General features: G+C 28.7%; 2 protein-coding genes across 2 annotated transcripts; both read left to right on the top strand.

Moving 5' to 3' along the window:
- Positions 1-547: 547 nt before the first annotated feature.
- Positions 548-15858, top strand: LOC113515343 (uncharacterized). Its single transcript, XM_026899508.3, has 9 exons — positions 548-665; positions 4896-5083; positions 10037-10200; positions 10909-11159; positions 12092-12191; positions 13051-13150; positions 13788-13895; positions 15450-15614; positions 15720-15858. Exons 1-9 carry the CDS (start codon positions 548-550, stop codon positions 15774-15776), a joined length of 1251 nt encoding a protein of 416 aa, XP_026755309.2. The 3' UTR covers positions 15777-15858.
- A 150-nt stretch (positions 15859-16008) lies between these two features.
- LOC113515344 (uncharacterized) lies at positions 16009-17906 on the top strand. The gene is made up of 2 exons (XM_026899509.3): positions 16009-16159; positions 17333-17906. The coding sequence occupies exons 1-2, from the start codon at positions 16118-16120 to the stop codon at positions 17753-17755; spliced, it is 465 nt and encodes a 154-aa protein (XP_026755310.1). The 5' UTR covers positions 16009-16117; the 3' UTR covers positions 17756-17906.
- The last annotated feature ends 1698 nt before the right edge of the window (positions 17907-19604 follow it).

Below are 19604 nucleotides of genomic sequence, written 5' to 3'. Positions count from 1 at the left end.
TCGAAGAGCCGCTTGGAATCTTTCACAACACTGAAGATTTAGTAAAACTGGAACACAACACTCTGATCATAATAAATGTATTGTAACTTTTAGATAATTGATTGATGATGATATCAGCCATAATTGTACAATGCTACACATAAGAAGGATTTTGCCAGTAGTCGTCAAGTTTGGCTAGCGGGTTGGCAACTGTAGTTAGGCTTTGATGTTTTAAGAGGGACGCTGCTGTCCATTCCTCGACCATTAAGTTCCTTTAGTCGCCTCTTACAACACCCACTGGGAAGAAAGTGGTGGCCTATTCCATGCCTAATAAGATAATAGATTAAATTATGTTTTCTCTATTAAAAATAATTATTTGTTTAATAACTATTCGAAACTATTTCAACATATAATGTGTTAATTTTAATCTTACGACATGTAATAAAAATCTCTACTTTCAAATTATGGAAACGCACCTTTACTTGATTAAATATAAAATAATTACACAGAATTAATTATATTAAAGTACCAGTTGGCGCGCACGTTCATTTTACAGTCAACCATAACAATGAGGGTTATAAACATGCTTTGGAGATGGTTAACAAACACAAAAGCTATAGAAAAATCTAGCGGAGAATTAGAAACTGCTTTCTTTGAGTCGGTCTACAGAGTGACTTATCTTGTAGGTATGTAAATAATGTAAATTGAACCTTATTTTATTAAATGAAATTGGTATATATTAAGGTATATAGATATATTTCACATTTTTGCATCACATTATTTGAAAGGTAAACGTCCATTATGTTTTTGTTTCTATCCATTGAATAGCTGGTTTTTCTAACAGCTATTCATTGGTTTTAAATATGCCATATGAACTTGTACATATTAGTGTGTCATAAAAATTTGTTCAATTAATATAATATATAGGTATATGTATTTTATTGCTTATTTATCGAATAACGACGTCTCAATTCTGAAATCTCAAGACTACTATCACTATAACCATCTTATACTTCGAACAAATAGGACTTCATTTTTCACATCTCTTATTTACCAGACCGATTATGTTCCCAACTATACCAACCTAATATTACTAGTATTTTATAATAGATTTCGAACGTAACACCTTCTAAAAACATTTTCGAAACAATTAAAGGTAATATATAACAAAAAGGCTTTAAGCAAATTAATTTAGCATTTCTATCCAAGGAAGTTGCACTTCAAGCGGAAAATGATAATGAAAAGTGTTATCTATAGAAAAGGCCTTTTAATTAATGATTTTGCTTATTAGAAGATGAATTTAATACTGGCGTAAAAGACCGCTCTCGATAAATATAGTCACTTACATTGTTTAAATAAAAACAATACTATGAGTGAATAAATTAAGGTTAAATATCTTAAACCTAAGCAAGCATCTATAGGCTACGGTGACAGCTTACCAGTAGGCAGGCCGTATCCTTGTTTGCTAACTTAATAGTATAAAAACACTTATTATAGTTTTAGTTTATATTAATACTAAGTTTGTCACTGCTACTTCTCTTGATTTTACGAAAGGTGTTTACTATTTTTTACATGACGATGGGAATGATATTATTGATTACATTTATTTTTGTTATGTTTTTCAAATTTATAAATTATTTCGTTAAAGTATGAAAAGGAGGTCGCATAATCAAAAAATAAATATAGTAACTTCGTATACCCTTCTACAAAAAGTGCTTCAAACATGGTAAGATACCGCAACAGTAAGTTTAGGTTCTTTAGATTACATAGTGTCAGTGGCGGATTTGCAGTCTTGGTCACCCTAGGATCTAGGCCATGTAGTAAGTACTCCTACCAACCGCCTCTTTCTCAACACCCGTCATATTGAGTACATAATTAATTTACTTTTTTGCCAACTTTTATTAAAATCGATTAATAAATTTAGTTAACTATAATATCTGCTAGTTTGTAATATTTTCTAAGTTTTTTTTAGTTATACGTGTTTTGAGTTATTTCTTGTTATCATCAGTGAATTTTTTGTCACGATTGGCCGCCCCTAATATGTGGCCGCCCTAGGCCCGGGCCTTCTGGGCCTTAGGGCAAATCCGCCACTGCATTGTATTGTATAAAAATATTAAAGGCCTATATTAACTTATTCCCTTTAGTTATGTAAAGCAATAATATTACAGAAAAGAAAATCTATATAAATAAAAAATAAACGATGTTCATTGACGGGTACAAATAGTCATTAATTATAAGCGAATTACTATGGAACGGCAGGAACAATTGTTCTTCTTTTTAATATTATTAATTTTATTGCTGTACAATCGTTATTGTTGTTACACAGTGACGGAAAATAGATCCAGTTATTTATTTCCTTTTAATTTTTATTTCTATTGTAAGCTAAATGCAACCATTTCAAACTGATGATTGAATTCACCTCGTATGTAAAACTTCCTTATGGCATCCTGTTAAATATTATAACCCTTCAAATTCAAGATCTATGATCACAATAGTTCATAGATAGAATTGTAACTCAGGAATATATTAATTCTTAGTTTTACTTTGTATACTTTACTTCCTAAGCTTTTTATGAATTCACAAAATGACCACAAATTTAAGAAACTTGAAGAGGACAATATCGTCTTCTAATATATGTCATATGTCGGACCTAATAGTTTGTACATATAAATCATAGTAGGCAAAGCAGATTACGTACGCATTACGTACGTTCTTGCTATGGCCCATTTATCTTGTTTGATGACTAACATGTAATATTTCTGGTTATCGGTGATTTATAAATTAGCGACAGGAGCTCACATTACATTATGGTAATCTTCCACGAGAGGTGAGCGCACTACAGTTCATTCACCATGTCCGCTCATTTACCTATATGAAATTAGGGAACTATCGAGTATCGATCGTCTATGTATAATTTTAAGTACATTTTATTACCATAAGCAATATAAGAAAAACCACATAGTGTGCACATAGTGGTATAACGAACGGACGTGGTCAATGCAGATGTTTCTGAAAACCTTGGCTCATGCATTAGTTAGTACCGTCCAATTGAGTCGTACATTTTTCTGCATATAAATTTAGTGCATTATACAGGTTGATATCAAAATTAAGAGACTGTTCAACTAGTGAACATTAAAGGAACGAGGGGTAAACCTTTTACCTTACAGATGCACGCACCATGTTAAAATGGGATTTCCAACGATTCTCGAAGTAACAAAAAATAAATAAAAGACCTTAAAAAAATTAACTAACTTAAAGTGGAATGTTTGTGATCAACATTTTTTGTAATTTTCTTACTCATGTTTCTTTCGAAAAAATATTTAGTTAATATTCATCTTTACTAATGTAATGTAATAATTACTAGTGTAATAATTTTGATTTGACTCTATAGAATAATTTATAGTAAGTAGGTATAAATGAAGTCATCGACGAATAACCAGATTTACGTTGCGAAGTATGACGGATGTGATTGTAACATTGGCTGGCCATATCACAACAAAGGAACTACAAGAGCGTCTATTTATTTCGAGACGGGCGCGGCAAATTGGTTGGCATTGTTTTGTCCCGTATTATTTATGGTACGGGAAGATCTAGAGGATATTAATATTAAATATGTCCTTCAAAGTCTCAGTTTGCAGTCTTGAAAATATATTGTCCAGAATCATTATTTATTGATAATATTTATAAGTAGATATAAAATATTTAAAAGTAAGTAATCTTTATCCCGCCTTCATTTTCACTTCCTTGATCATATGATAGCCCTCAGTAGTGTCAGAAAACTATACCTGTAATGAGTATTATCCCATTTTTTAAATAATTTAAGATATAATATATCGTCGATTCCATCATTACATGTTAACAATGATTTTAATATGATCAACCTTAAAAATAATTCAAAACCTTTTTTTTTTATACAACTTAAAATGGCAAACAAGCTGACGGCCCATCTGATGGAAAATAGTAACCGTCGCCTATAGACATGAGCAGTACCATGGACATAACAGAGTATAATGTTTCGCCCATGATACCCCCCATGCGTTGCCATCCCTGAGGACTCAGATGTTACTCCTTTGTACCCTGTAAATTCACGCCATATCCCACCCTTCAAACCGAAACACAGCCATGCAAACGCAACTACTTCACGGTAACAACATTTCATAGACGTAATGTAATATACGTACGTATATAAAGAAGAAAAGATAAAGAATAAAAAGGTCATGTACCTACGTATCTTACATTATGTCTTTGAAATGGTTTAGATTATGAGTAGAAGCGGCAGTGAAGGAGTTTCTTGATGCCACAAGATTAAATTGTGTACTCGTATGTTAACAAAAACCTTTGCTTGTATTACAACTTAAGGGCTCTTTCAAACTACTCTACTGCTTTGGTAAATAAGTTTTGCAACCAGTTAACAAAGAAAAAGGTCCCACTACGCAACTAGTTGCAAGTCGAAGAATATTATTATAATCTTATTTAGCAGTATTTTTTTTTCGAAGTAATGTTTTTGCTATATAACTAGTTATTTTTTTTTAATTAGTTTTTTTGCTATATAATATTAATTTAAATGCGGCAACACAATAGTTTTTCTGATGTAAGTTTAATAAAATTATACTACAAAAAAATTGTTAATCTATAATCAGCTTTTTCCATGTAAGTACTAGTTTTATTATGTGAATATTTGTTAGAACAGAGATTTAGATATCTAGAAAAACTCAACCAATTTCAAAAAGAAAAAGTTCTCAATTTGGATGACTACATTGATTGATTTGATTTTTAATGATTTTTTTTTTATTGATATTAGGCTTTTTCTAAACAAATATTTAATTTACATATAACTTTTTCTCAAAATTATTTAATCCTGTATTAGCTCCATGTTTTGAAATCGATTTTATAAACTATTCATTATTAATTCACAGGTTTTTCAACATCAGATAATGGCTTGTTGTACCTGATATACAGTACTGTAGTTAAAATATCGTTATGTTTGGTGCTGTTATCGGAATTTTGGTACATGTGTACACTGGCAAATACTTTGGATGAACTAGCAGGATCCATCAACATAGTAGTTATACATTGTATTACCTGCTTCAGATACGCAAATATGGTAAATATTTTCGATTTGTTTTGACAAAATAGTATAAGTTGTATAAATATTTACGTTACAGCATTATAAATATGTTAGTATTTACGTCTTCTTATTTATCCATGACTAATTCCCCACCAGTATATGGCGCCAGTGGAAATATCATTTTCCACTTTCATCCTATAAAAAAAAAGCTTCACCTCTAGCGGATGGTTTTATAAACTCAGATTATCATACAAACTTATTTATGTAAAGGTTTTAACGTAATAATTTTGTATAACTCATACTGGCCACTCTACACAGAGTGGCCAACATAAAAAAAATATTATTTATAATGGAAAATGTAAACGAAGCCAACCTTGACTAGAGAGGGTGTCACTTTCATAAAAGTAGTTTGTAGTAGCAGGACTTAGGTAAATAATGATTTTAAACCCAATATCTTTATCTAGAATTATTCATGTATCTAAACAACTTTTCTCAAGTTGAAATAAGAAAATATTTTTTGGAATTTTAGATAAATATTTATGATTTACAAACCTTTATAAATAATATTCAGAGAAAAACTTAAAAAAAAATTGTAGTGGTAGTTGGCGCATAAAAAACAAAATATCAAAGTTAAATATAAATAAAGTATAAATAAGTAAAATAGTAAATAATCTGTCTACATATGTCTCTATATCTTCTATGTATATCTATCTAATCTATATATCTTTGTGAATATCTCTACTTACAAATGATGATGGCGAAAATGATGACTGTACGTCAAACATATTTGCAGACTGTTGCTCTCGCATTAAATGTACTACTCGACTTGCTGAGATTGCATTAAGTATACATATGTAATGGAAAATTAAAGAACTCACTTTATTTTTGTCGTTTCGTCAAACAGTTGTCGACAATTGTTTTGACTTCAAGCGGAAGTCTTCAAGAAGCGTTTGGCGCTTTGCGTCACAGTGTCCAACCTTGCATTGTTACCTATTTATATTAATTTCCCATTACATACGAGTATATACATCGAATAAAAAATAAACATAAGTTTTAAAAATAAGATTGCATTAAGTGTTTTAAGATCTATCCTATATATTATTAATGAATAAGAGATATAGAAAAAAATAAAATAAAAAAACTGGTGATTTCGCAACAAATCGAAGAAATAGTTCTAATAAGTATACCAAGCGAAAACGCAGTATCTTATTTATGAAACTGAACAACTTTTCCCAGGAAGCGTTAACGGAATTACAAAAGAATTTTTAACTTTTATTAAGTATTCAATCAATTAAGAAACCGCAAAAATTATACGAATGCTAATTTTTATTTGTGATTTCGTTCTCATGATTACGATATATGAATTGAGCGATTGATTGAGCCGTTAAGGCACTAAAAAATAAAAAACAAACAAACAAACTTTCTCATTTAGTTAGCATTATCGCTAATTGTTACTGCAGTAAATAAAAGGTTACCCTTGCTATTATACGGGTGGAGTACGTAAAGAACAGAATACTTTGACGGCCCACCGTCGTTCGCTTGGTATATTTATACTAGCACTCATTCCGCCTAATCTCCACCCATTGTATTATAGATAGTCCTTTATAGTTTAATACGAAGAGCATCTATTTTCCCAAATTATTTTTATCATCATCATCATATCAATCGTTACTTATCCACTGCTGAACAATAGGCCTCCCTATTTGAGGGGGGTTTTGCCTGTAGTTGCCACGCATAGCTGGCGGGTTGGCTAATGACGTTAGACTTTTAATGATGTTTTAAAAGGGACGATGCTACCCATTTTTAACCATAAAATTCCCTTAGTCACCTCTTACGATACCCACAAGTTTACAAATTACTTTGTAAACTTTTAAATACTTTTGGGAACCTTAAATTATTTTGGATCAATGCAGCGTTGGTGATTACATAGCTCATTACCTTTTTTATGGATTATGCACATGGCAATGAATATCATGACGAGTTTCGTGTTTATTATTAGTTAGTAATACGTAAAATGTACGATGCCGAATTTGTTAGTTTATGAGTTTGTTTGCTTTACGAGTGAATAAATATTATTTTACTGAATTAAATTTTGAAACAGCATTTGAAACGACTATTTTATATGCTTGCACAAATATTTAGGTCCATATTATTATTGAAATATGAATATGACCAATAAAATCTCGTTGTATGAGATATGCCTGTAACTTAGCGTTTAAGATATTTATTTCTTAAAATAATACTGGATTTAAATGAGATTGCAACTAAAACTAATTATATTATTATATTGTAGCCGGAAGCATTTATGATTGTAAATTTTCTTATATATATATCTTATATATATAATTTCTTTAATACGTATAAGATAAATAATCATATTTTATATCTAGTATTATAATAAACACAGTAAAGATAAAAAAAAGTTAAATAATTGCTACAAACTTGAAACTTTGCATAGTAATATTACATACTTATTAGATTAAAATGACTTTGTAAAAAAAAGTCCACCTCGGAAATTGGGATCAAAAGGCTATCTTTAAGAGTTTAAAAATAAAAAGTCAGGTACTCGCAAATTATTTAAAAACTATTAAACATATTTAAATATGTTTGAAGAAGTTTTTGTAACTGAATTAATTCTACTCTTTCTTCTTGCAACTAGATAGGTGACTTCTCAACTTCATTATAGTTTTAAGATTCATCATAGTTTTAAGTATTTTTACGCTCTTCAAAGTGTGGACCAAAAATTCATATGGGGGTACCCATATGAATTTTCTCCACTCAACTTTGTAATTTCTTAATTAAAAATATCATACACTATTTTTTAGTAATGTTTGAATAAACTTTGTAAAGATATTATTCTAAAATTCTATAATAAAAACTGTATATTAAAAAAACATTATATATTAAAATATCTCAGAAGTAGGGAACTTATACTTACTTTTTAGAAATATAGGAAATACAAAATTTTTCGCAAAAATGTTTATATATGATCAATTAGAAAGTAGAAAGAAAGTACAGAAAAATAAAGTAGAGACTTTAATTCCTAATTTTAATAAAGAAAAAAAATTGATATAAACCAAATAAAAATTACAAATTAAAATATATAACGCTTATCATTAATTTTCACCGAGTGCCCGTCATTTTTAAAAATATTCATGATATGAGCGTAATTATGCATTCTAAATTTAAAAATGTCTATTACAGACATGGCTTGAAATGGAGCGTATTAAGTAAAATATTTTGCACCATTATATTTTGGTCTCAGTTTCTAAATTCACAATTAATAATAATTAACCTAAACTAAATAAACAAGCTCAATAAGCGTTATAGTCATATCGAATTTTTCTATCTAATGCATAAATTCTTAATATGTTTAAAATATATTTTTGTTTTGATACGTATTATTTAGCGACACGATGAATATTACAGAAATATGTTGCACAAAAATATCTCAAAAAAATTTTTTGTAATGATTTTTGGTTTCAGTATGAAGTATATCTAAAAGAAAATATTATTTGCTTCAAATGAGCCATAATTCATTAAAATCAGTATTATACTTTAAAATTTATTGCCATATCAATTTGTCTTAATTGGATTTTTTTTAAGTGGTTGGCCTATTTCAGCACGCAGTATGTATAATTTGAAATAAAGTTTTGTGTGAGAATCTTTACTTAGCGGTCTTTCGACTAAATGTTTTAAACAATTTGTATAATTTTAATGTATGACGTTATAAACATTAAAGAACATTTAGTTAAAAACATGTAGTTAAAAAAACATTTAGTTATAACATAAAACAAAGACTAGGCTAAAACGTAACAAGAAGACACAGGGCTGCATTGAAAGCAATTCATGCATTTTATGTTTATACTTTAATAACTTGGTTAGTTTTACTAAAATGTTGAAAAAAATATCAAAATCAGCTAGAAAATTACTCCTTTCAATGTTTTTTAATTCCTTTCATACTTTAAAAACAATTTGTTAAAAAGGATTTTTTTTTATTTTAAAACCCCTATATCCGGCTCTTTGGACCTTCGTTCAGAAATTATCTTTTTTATAAAATTATTTTAACTTAATAAATAACTATGGGAAGTTTCAAGATTGCACCATTTTATTTCACTTTTACCTTTGAACGATATCAGTTTAATTAGAGTAATGCTAAATATTTAAAAAAAAGAACGTTATGGCCTAGTGATTACTACTTTAACTCAAAAACTCAATAAAACAATGAAATGAAATTTTGAATATCGCCATTTGAGCAAAATTATTTACATAAATATAATAATTTGCAAGTCTTAATAACAAACAATGTCAAAACTTCAGTTCAGCATCACTTTACATTTTCCACTAATTGTCTGGTAATGCTATAGATACTTCATCATGTAAGAGCACACTAGAGATAATCACGGGCTCCTACCACGTTACATTCCAGCAATGTAATATGATCACGGATGTCAAGTTCATAACAATTGAGAAACTGCCTGTAACGGGTAGTCAGAATTGTCTTGGATTACAGTCTTGAAATTTATAAAAAAAAAATCCAAATTAATATAGCAAAGAAACCTTGGCTCCCTGATACGTTTATTCATTGGACAACAAATATTTTTGATAATAATAAATATATAGGGTGAAATCGAAATTTATACAATCATTTTAATGGAATATTCTACATGCGAAATTGAACATTTTCACCAAAAGCATATGTAACAATAAACGACAAAAAATTTCGGGCTTCCCATATAAAACCGTCCATATGTTAAGATAGTATGAGAGAACGATGTAGGTTTATAATTTTTCATTAATTAAATTTTAGTCTTAATATATTCTATGGCTATATATAAATTATTGTAACGTATAACCAACGAGTTCAATTTCACTCTTTATATAAAAGTAGACTCCATGCCAATGTGTCACACATAAGCCAAATATAGAGTTAAAATTCTTAGCTTAGTGTAATTGTTAGTCATAGATATGTGTCATGGTAAATTGTAGATAATCCATAAAGACGTCTATAAGAAACTTGCACAGGCCATGGAGTCACCGTACTTTGATATTTCCACATCTAAAAGGAAAAAGATAACAGAGTATTGGGCGCAGCAGAACGAAAAATATCTAAAGACACTCTTGCTTATTGGAAACAGTACACTTGCAGCTTGGTGAGTGTTTATATTATTAGGCTTTTTACTAATTTCTTGTTATGACAGACAAAAAATCCTTGGTGTGACAGAATAAGTATTACCCGTTTTTTATTCCCAAGATGTCTAAGTAGTAAGTAAATGAAGAAAGGACTACACAGCAGCGTAAGAGAAGGAAAACTCGAAATAAAAACCAAACCACATGTTCAGTGTATAATAGACCTTCCCTTTTGAAGAAAAATTTAAGTGCACAGCAATGGGTCTTTAATAGTTTGTTAAAAAAGGAAAGAAGTTAGAAGAAAGAAAGAAGCGTAGTAGTAATATAAGTTATCATCATTACTACATTAGTTAAATTAATCAATATTAATTTTTAATGTTAAACCCAGTACTTGTATCTGTGCTATTATGTTAAGTTTATGGTACTACTAAAAAAGTTGATATAATATTTTTTTTAATTATATCTATGAATGTAATTTTTTTCAGATTTTTTACATTTTTCAAAGGGTTACTTTCGTTATATGTACATATAGTTACTTATTACAGCTATTAACTACTACCCGTTGAGTATTAATTTAGATTTAAAATTATTTAAGTATACCTATCAGCTGTCTATAAACAAAATATTTGGGTACCTACTAAATATCTGATAATACATAAATATTTCTTTCCTCTCATAATCTAAATGAACACTGTCTAGGAGCTAATATCATTATTATTATTATTTTTCAGGTTCATAAATCCCTTAATAGACGGGGTAGATCGTAATATAATTGGAGGTATTTACCTTCCCTTTTCATATGATACTCCCTGTCGATACGCCGTTTCTTACCTTATGGTGATAGTATCATTCGCCTACATATCATATAGCGTCATGCTGAGCGATCTCACCATGCAAGCTCACCTTATCCACTTGGTCTGCCAGTTCAATGTGCTTGTAGACTGTTTTAAAAACATTATAAATGATTGTCAAGGACCCGACGGTATGTACGTGTATTTATCTACTTGCTTATTGAATGGTAGTGCTGTATAAAACCATAGACTATGCCTACAAATTGTTATTAATTGCCTTTTTATTTGATGAACTCGAGTTGGATTGAATCGTATGACTGCTGCTAGAATAATGGATTTTCTAATTAATTGAAAAAGCTATTTGGCGGGTCGATTTACTGCATATAAGCAAGATATTGTTGTCATGTGTAGTAATATTCATATTCCGTGTACGAAAGTAATGAATTTTTTTATTGTTTAGCTGAACTTTAGGGTACATTTTGATTTTTTTCTTATAAAGTACCCCTATATTACAACGAATAAAACGATGTTTTTTAAATCGGTCATCATATATATATATATATATATATATATATATATATATATATATATATATATATATATATATATATATATATATATAGATGATGACCGATTTAAACATTTTTTTTAACCGATTTATTACATTCGTAATATATATATAATATATAATAATAATAAGAACTTTTTTATGGAATTTGCAATCCTGGCTGCTTGTAAGTATTTGAATTTCGAATGCAGCGTTTTATAAGAAAATATTACTTATATTATTTTTTTGGCGGGAAGTGCATGACAATAATTGTAAATTTTATTGTTTCTCTTATTTACAACAAAAAATTATTTAAAATTATATAAGTAAGGTGATTGTTATATAATATTTTATTAATAAAATATTATTATTTTTGAAGTTACCACCAAAAGTCTTTAAGTTTATACTGTAGGTTTACCTAATTGTTAATAGTGAATGAATTTAAAAACAGTACCCATTATGCTTGCTAGTAACATATGTACAATCTTTTAGCTTATATCATTATGTTATCAAACTTACTTATACCAATTCTTGATAGAGTAACATTGGTAACCTATTTATTGATTTATATTCCAGATCTTGAAAATAACAATATGCTTGTAATTAACAATAAATTCAAGGAAAGGTATGTGAAGAGATTGGGTGATTTGATAGAGCAGCATAGGAGTATATTAAGGTACTAAATATCTTAAACCTAATTAATAAATATGGTTCCCGTATGGTTTTGGCATAGAATAGGCTACCCCTTCCTTTCCCGTATGTATTGTAAGAGGCCACGAAGGGAAAGCGAGGTATGGACAGCAGCGTCCGTCTTAAAACATTCCAAAGCCTAACTGCGGTTGCCAATCCGCATGCCAAGCATGGCAACTACTAGCAAACCCCTTCTAGGGAGAAGCTAATGTTCAGCAGTGGACAGTAAAAAGATGATATGATGATAATAAATAAACCTAACGCTCGGAGAATTGACCTCGGTCTGACACTGGCCGCGGTATGCCGTAGAAATACGGGTTCAAATCCCGCCCACTGCGAAATTTTTCAATAAAACAATAAAATATGGAATACAATTTTCAGGGTGCAATAATATTTCTAAAACAATTTGCAATTAGTAAATAGCCAAGTGTCTTAACATAAAACGTGTCCAAAAATAAAGTATATTCTCGTTTATACACATTTAGACATGTTTAGTGCGTGTTATTCGTATTTGTAGTCAGAAAGGAAGATTAGACTTGGTTTCGTGAAAGCTCCAAAAAAACTTTTTCATATATTTTATAAAATCCTTTCCTTACGTTTACCAACTAATGTTGGTAAACCCTGAGATTTACTAATATACATACATTTAAAGTACATAAATACATATACATCATCTATGGTGTATTTAAATAAATGTATAAATTGAAAATATTAAATTTTATTTAGAATTTTCCCAAAAACAAACCGCCCATATTTTTTTATATTTATCTTAAGCATTATTTTTTGTTTTATTTATGTAATTAAATGTAAATAAATGATAAAGATATTTTTAAATTTTATTGCAGTCTAGCTATGAAGCTGCGATATATACTGAGCGCACCTTTGTTAGGACAGCTGGTCGCAAGTGGTATACTTATTTGTTTTGTCGGTTACCAAGCTACTACGGTGAGCAATGAAAGTCTTTATATTATATATCGTTACATATTTAATAAATGTTATATACTTTTTTTATAATGTATTATGCAAAAGTAAATTTAGTTTAATTAATTAGTATATATGAAATAAAAAAAAATATGAATAAAATAAAAAATAATAGCAAACATTAAATTGACTATGAAATTAGTTCAATTTTGCCAAAGTAATTGATAATTCACCTAGTAAAAAGTAATTGTATTTTTTTATTACTAGACATAGTAGGAATCACGCAACATGGGGTGCCATTCATGAGTTCATTTTTATTTAAAAAATTGTTCTACTTGTTTTTTGAGCAAAACAATATGTCTCGCTCCTTAATCTTATGACGAATATTAAACTTATTGTAAATTTAAAACAGCAGCTGCAGAGTTAAATATAATAACATATTATTTCCAATTTAATCCATACAACATTACGTGAAACTAGATAAATTCTATTTTTATAAAATGACAACCAAATAGGATTCTAAATTTAAATGTTATGTTGCCTGTGATGCTGGCCATTATCCTCTAATAAAAACTCACATACCTGCTACATTTTTATTACATTAGAATGCCTAACAATCATCTAATTTTTTTTTAACTTAATCGTTTCCCTGTTTTCACAGACAGCCGCAGCCAGTTTAACTCAAGGTCTCACTAGTATCTTGTACTTGGGATATAATCTCTTCGCATTCTACATAATTTGCCGTTGGTGTCAAGAAATAACTACACAGGTTTGTATTACAAATAATTATATAAATCTATGGTAGTCAAAATCATAAAGTAATAATCTAGCAACCTGATTATGGCTAACTGAGAGAACTGAGGAAACTTAGTTGAATTTTATTATAATTTTGCTTATCATCATCTTCCTATCTTTAACCCAATTATTACTCGTATTTGGAGTCGGCGTTCTTTTCTTTTTTTAAATTTTCTCTTTCTCTTCTTCTTCTGTCATAACAAAGATTTGTTAAAAAGTTTTATGTATACAAAATTCAGCGGCAAGGTCTTAGGCCATAAAGAGATTTTAATACGTTGATTTGTTAAATGTGACTATCTGGCTATAACTTGTAACTATCTGATTGATTCAAATGAAGTGTACACTTAGTTTTTAATAAGTACATTAAATTCTTTTCGATTATAAAACTTCGAAAAATCTCTTAGCTATTTTCATCACGTCTAAATGGCGTGCTTCATTAAAGTTTGGATTTCATGCATATTTCTAGTCCCCTAATTTGTGTCAAAGAAAGCACCCACGGACTTCTCGAACTATTTGATTTTATTATATTATTAGATAAAGTTTTAATGCACACATAACTCCACTTTTCATAATCGGCAGTGAATTATTTCCTATCAAATGGAATCAGATCCATAAGTATGCATTATTCTTGTATTAATTAATATTATTTAATTAATAATAATATAAATATTAGTAATTGTCATTACAGTATTATATATATTTAGAATCTCTCGTATCTTTTATTTCACTTTTCTCTTCCCGCTAGATTATTATTATTACACACAAAGCCAGCACGCTCATCTATGTTAATAGGTCGAATATAAACCCATCATATTCGCTTCATACATGAAAGCACAAACAAGCGTTAGACATCTATCAAGTTATAGAATTCAAGTTAGAAGATTAATTGGATAACTAGAGTTGATGTTTGCGATGTTGAAATACAGAAATTGTTTAGTTTGTAAGCGTGAAGCTTAGTTAAACGGAAATCTAGTAATGCTTTGCTAATAACCGAGACAATCAAAGTTTAATTCTATCGATGCGCTAGTGAAATGTTCGGCGTATTGCAAAGGTATATCTGTTTAATATTGTGACGAGGCTTTCTATTATAATGAACAAATTATATATATAAAACACAGTGTAAATATGTATACTGTTACAGAAGGTATAAATGATTGTACTATTCTTTGTTACTTAAAATATTTTTGATTCAAGATGCTAATTTTAAAGAATAACTTCTATTGCACTAATTATTGCTTATTTTATTAAAATTAATATTGCTTTTATCTTTTTAATATATAAGTAGAAATTACTCTATCACGCACTGGACATAATTATATTTAATCCTTAATGTCCATTGTGTAATTCACGTCAATAGGCAAGGATTATTATTTTTCATCAGCTTATTTAAATAAATAAAACTTAAATTAAAAATATAAAACTGTATGTAAAAAAGCAATATCAACAATATAGATTTGTATTCTTTAAAATATTGCACCTATTCATAATAGTAAATTATATTCTGGACAGTACTCTGTGAATGTTTCAGAGTCAGAATGTTGGTGAGGCAGTATATTGTTCTGGTTGGGAGCAAGGCACTTCTATAATACCCAAAGTCCGTTCAAGTTTGCTCTTAATCATCGGCCGCGCGAATAAACCTCTTATATTTTCTGCTGGTGGAATGTACAATCTTTCCCTCCAGTCTTATACTTCGGTAAGTTATTACCATACTAACTTTAATACGTATTTAAAAAAAATTAGGTCTCGACAATTAATTATTTGTATTTAAATCGAATGATTACACAAACTCTCATTTCAGTTGGTAAAGACGTCGTATAGCGCATTGACAGTTCTGCTTAGAGTTCGCCAAAACTAACAATTGTAGCTAAATAATTAAATTAGTTACATTAATACGTTGTAAACATCAAGTCACACGTTCTGTCTATATGTAGAGCTGTCATCGTCAAAAGAAACAACACACGATCATGGTAAACACATGTAACAACATTTAGTCATATTATTATGTAAATACTTGTCGATTGTCCGAACATATTAACATTTGCACAAAACAATTTCAAAGATATCCACCAACTTGAATTAGTCAGCGTTGTCATGTCAGAATACTAATTTATAAATACTGAGAGATTTATTTGAAGCTCAAATTTGTCGAGACGCAGGAAGTGAACACACAGCTGCTAAACATCAGAACACTTCAAGATGAATATAATGGGGTATTTGATTACCCTTGCCAATCTTCAGGTAAGCATATTAAATTTAATGTACTGGAAGTAGACTTTTATGTTGTTCTCCTGAATACATTACACATTTCTGTGTGAAGCACGCGTACATTGTATTTCGATTTGAAGATACGCCACTCAGTGCAATCTCTCTAAGAGCTATTTACACAAGGACTACCTCATAAGCAGTGACATATGAAAGCTCCGTGAAGAAACAATATATTTTTTTTTATATTTCTGAGAATTAAATGTTGTAAAAATGTTTTATCTACATGTGATGTTTATATTTCAACTTTTTACACATTTCTTTATTAATTAATAACTTACAAGTGACGAAAAAATATTCTTTATCAATAATTATATTAAAGTATAAAATGAAATATTAAAATAAAAATTATGTATAATTTATGTATTTATTTTATTTGAATTTAATGATAAAAACATAAATGTAATTAGATATTTTTGAAGTAAATTATGATTATAGCAATTCTATGTATTAGTATACTATTTCAAAAACATTTTTGCTATAAATATACCTAACATTGATATCGAAAATGTTTTAGAAATAGTCTTAAACAAGAATTTTTCCTTTATAATATAACCAAAAATACTTTTAGATATATATTTCATAGATTAAAAATTACATTTGCTAGATAAATAATTTATAAATATTTAAGATAATTTAGTTCCTTTTTTAATTTTATTTGGTCGGTAATATTTAAATTGCCAGTACCTACGCTACATAGTATACCTAATTAATAAAAATACGCTCTTAATAAAAACTTCTTACATCTACTATTTCAAGTAACTGTGTTATACTTGAATTTCTAATAGCTCATGTACCTAGTTATACAAAGTAGTTTTTTTTTTTATTATATCATAGTAAGTTGATCCATGGTAAAATACATTTTTCCCAACAAGATGTCGTTCTTATTTTAAATGTAATTGCAATTTTTATTAAATATTTTAATTGTCTGCGAATCGTACAAAGTATCCAACATGTACTCTATACCAATCTTATATTTTTTTTAAGCATGAGTAATTTGACACTATTAAGATTTTAGCTACCTCATGTGAATTTTTACAAGATTAAAATATTTCTGTATACATTACATTATTTCTATATCATTACATACAGTCCAAATAACATGTGTAAACTTATATGAATATATCTATAAACGAAATTTGATTTCAGAATTTGGAAAACTCTGCGGGTCCTCTCAAAAAATTGTCAGTAAAAGTAGCAGAAACACAACTATTGACCAACGATTTGAAAACTCATCCCGAATTTCCTATAGAAAGCTTTAGGAAAACTGGTTACAGTAAAGTGGGAAATGTTGGTATATATTTATCGAGAAATTTACGTGACTACATTTACTATGGAATAGGAAAACCAACAGATGAAGCTGTTTTATTGAAATTGGTGTTTAAAGACGGATTTACTGGAGATTCTAAACTCATCAATGCGCCCTATCGTAATATCGATACACCGGATTCTTCTTTATCGTATTTCCTACATAGAGGACATGTTGATGAAGCTGTGAAGCAAGGTATTGACGAATACGTGAATAATTTGAACAACAATGGAAGAAGCAAACGTGCTGTGATTGCCCAATAAAGTAAAACAACATAAATGTGTAGTTTAACATACCTACATCATAACATCATATTTCTAAATAGTTGGACAATATAGTAGAGACGAAAAACGTAGTAACACACCAAATAATGTATTTAAATATTTTGGATTAATAAAATTAGAAACTGTTTAATTTATTTTTTTTATTTTGTTCATGAGACATCTTGTGACTTGTAGAATACAAGATATCCATATTTGATGCATGCAAAAGGAGTACTTAACCATATATAGAAACTGCTACTACTGCTATTTATATCGTATTGTATTTTTATTGCATATAGCGATGTGTAATAAAATAAACACTGGAGAATTACAAGAATTTAAAAATAGGTAAGTAATTATATAGCATAAATATATAATATATACTAATTAATATAAATTATTTTATATTACATCAATATCAATCTATAAATGTCTTAGGGTATGAATATTTACTAGTAAAAAATTACCTAGCTTTCATATTCGATAAGCATACGAAGTCATTATGTAAGAATTGTAGTTATATTTTTAGTTTCAACGATTCAGAAGATGGTACAAAGTGATATTTCTGAAGTTTTGGCCGAAAACCGTGCGTTTTTCACTACAAACTTTATTAGATTAGGTCGAATAGAGAAAACTTTACATTCGATTCCATAGAATTCTTTTTTTGTAAGTCATCGCAAACATATTTAATTGGTAATTTAAGTTATAGAAAACAATATAAAGTACGATCTAGAATCGTTTACATCTGAATATTTGGGATTATAAATTCGGACTAAAAATAGGTCATTAATATGTACGATAGATCTTTACTTGTGTATATTAAAGTCTTATTTTTTAAATGTTTTAAATCATTGAAAATACAATACACACAATATCTCTCCTGTAAAAAAATCATCTTTGGTAAATTTTTCATATTTCACTTTTTAAATAATACATTTTTTCTTTATATTTTTATATCGTATCTACTTAAATATAGAGAGTATAAATATTATAACATATTGTCCCAATAAATGAGATGAAAGCGATAAAGAATATTACAAACACAAAATACAAAGTCTCTACCACTAAATACCTAACACTGATGGCTATGTTGGTACACATCATATTATAGATGCAGTTATTGTAAAGATAAGAATGTACAGTTAAAACAATATTTGGTAGTCTAATTTATTTTCAGGATTTAATACGGCACGATTTTATATTGGACATTGAACAGTCCAAAATATGATTTAATTTTTAGTTAAAAAAAAAATTACAGAAATTTTAATGACTGGCAAAATTAATATGATGATTCCGTACATACATTAAAATATTTCAAAGGCACCTGCTTATCTGATTTTTAAGTTGCTTAAAAATCAGATAAGCAGGTGCTACTTACTTGAAGTCGCTTTAAGGTCCAATTAGACTGAGCGACGAATATTAGAGAACACATTTAGGTAAGTTGCTTTTCTCAATATACACAATCTGATAATTAAAACCCAGATAAATACAACAGATAATATAAACTTCATTTACGAAAAACAACACTATGTCTTTAATACGTTTGTACCGGTACGATTCCCGTACTATAAATTTGACACTAATTCTCATGAAATAATTTAATTATGATCTCAATCAATTTATACATTGATGTTTGATAATTGCTGACTATTATCTATTTAGATATATTTTAAAGAAACAAATAAAGACACTTTAGACAACTGATAATTTTTTTTGTAAATACATAAAAAACATCCAGGTCGATAATACAAACATACACAGCTACCTACTCATGTATACAAATATTTATATAGTGCGAGACTTGAACCACTGACCATTATACTGGAAAGTAAAGCAGTGTGTTAAATTG

This window comes from Galleria mellonella, unplaced genomic scaffold (assembly GCF_026898425.1).
Source record: "Galleria mellonella isolate WM207_F2 unplaced genomic scaffold, CSIRO_AGI_GalMel_v1 utg173, whole genome shotgun sequence".
NCBI lineage: Eukaryota > Metazoa > Arthropoda > Insecta > Lepidoptera > Pyralidae > Galleria > Galleria mellonella.
Note: the sequence above shows the minus strand (reverse complement) of the source record. Positions and strands in the feature narration are given on the sequence as shown.

Bases quoted from the DNA above. Each gene is read 5' to 3' on its own strand.
- LOC113515344 (XM_026899509.3), top strand. From the start codon at position 16,118: ATGAATATAATGGGGTATTTGATTACCCTTGCCAATCTTCAG. The intron at 16,160-17,332 runs GTAAGCATATTA...ATTTGATTTCAG, and splicing joins TTACCCTTGCCAATCTTCAG to AATTTGGAAAACTCTGCGGG.
- LOC113515343 (XM_026899508.3), top strand. From the start codon at position 548: ATGAGGGTTATAAACATGCTTTGGAGATGGTTAACAAACACAAAAGCT. The intron at 666-4,895 runs GTATGTAAATAA...ATTAATTCACAG, and splicing joins CAGAGTGACTTATCTTGTAG to GTTTTTCAACATCAGATAAT. The intron at 13,896-15,449 runs GTTTGTATTACA...TGAATGTTTCAG, and splicing joins GTCAAGAAATAACTACACAG to AGTCAGAATGTTGGTGAGGC.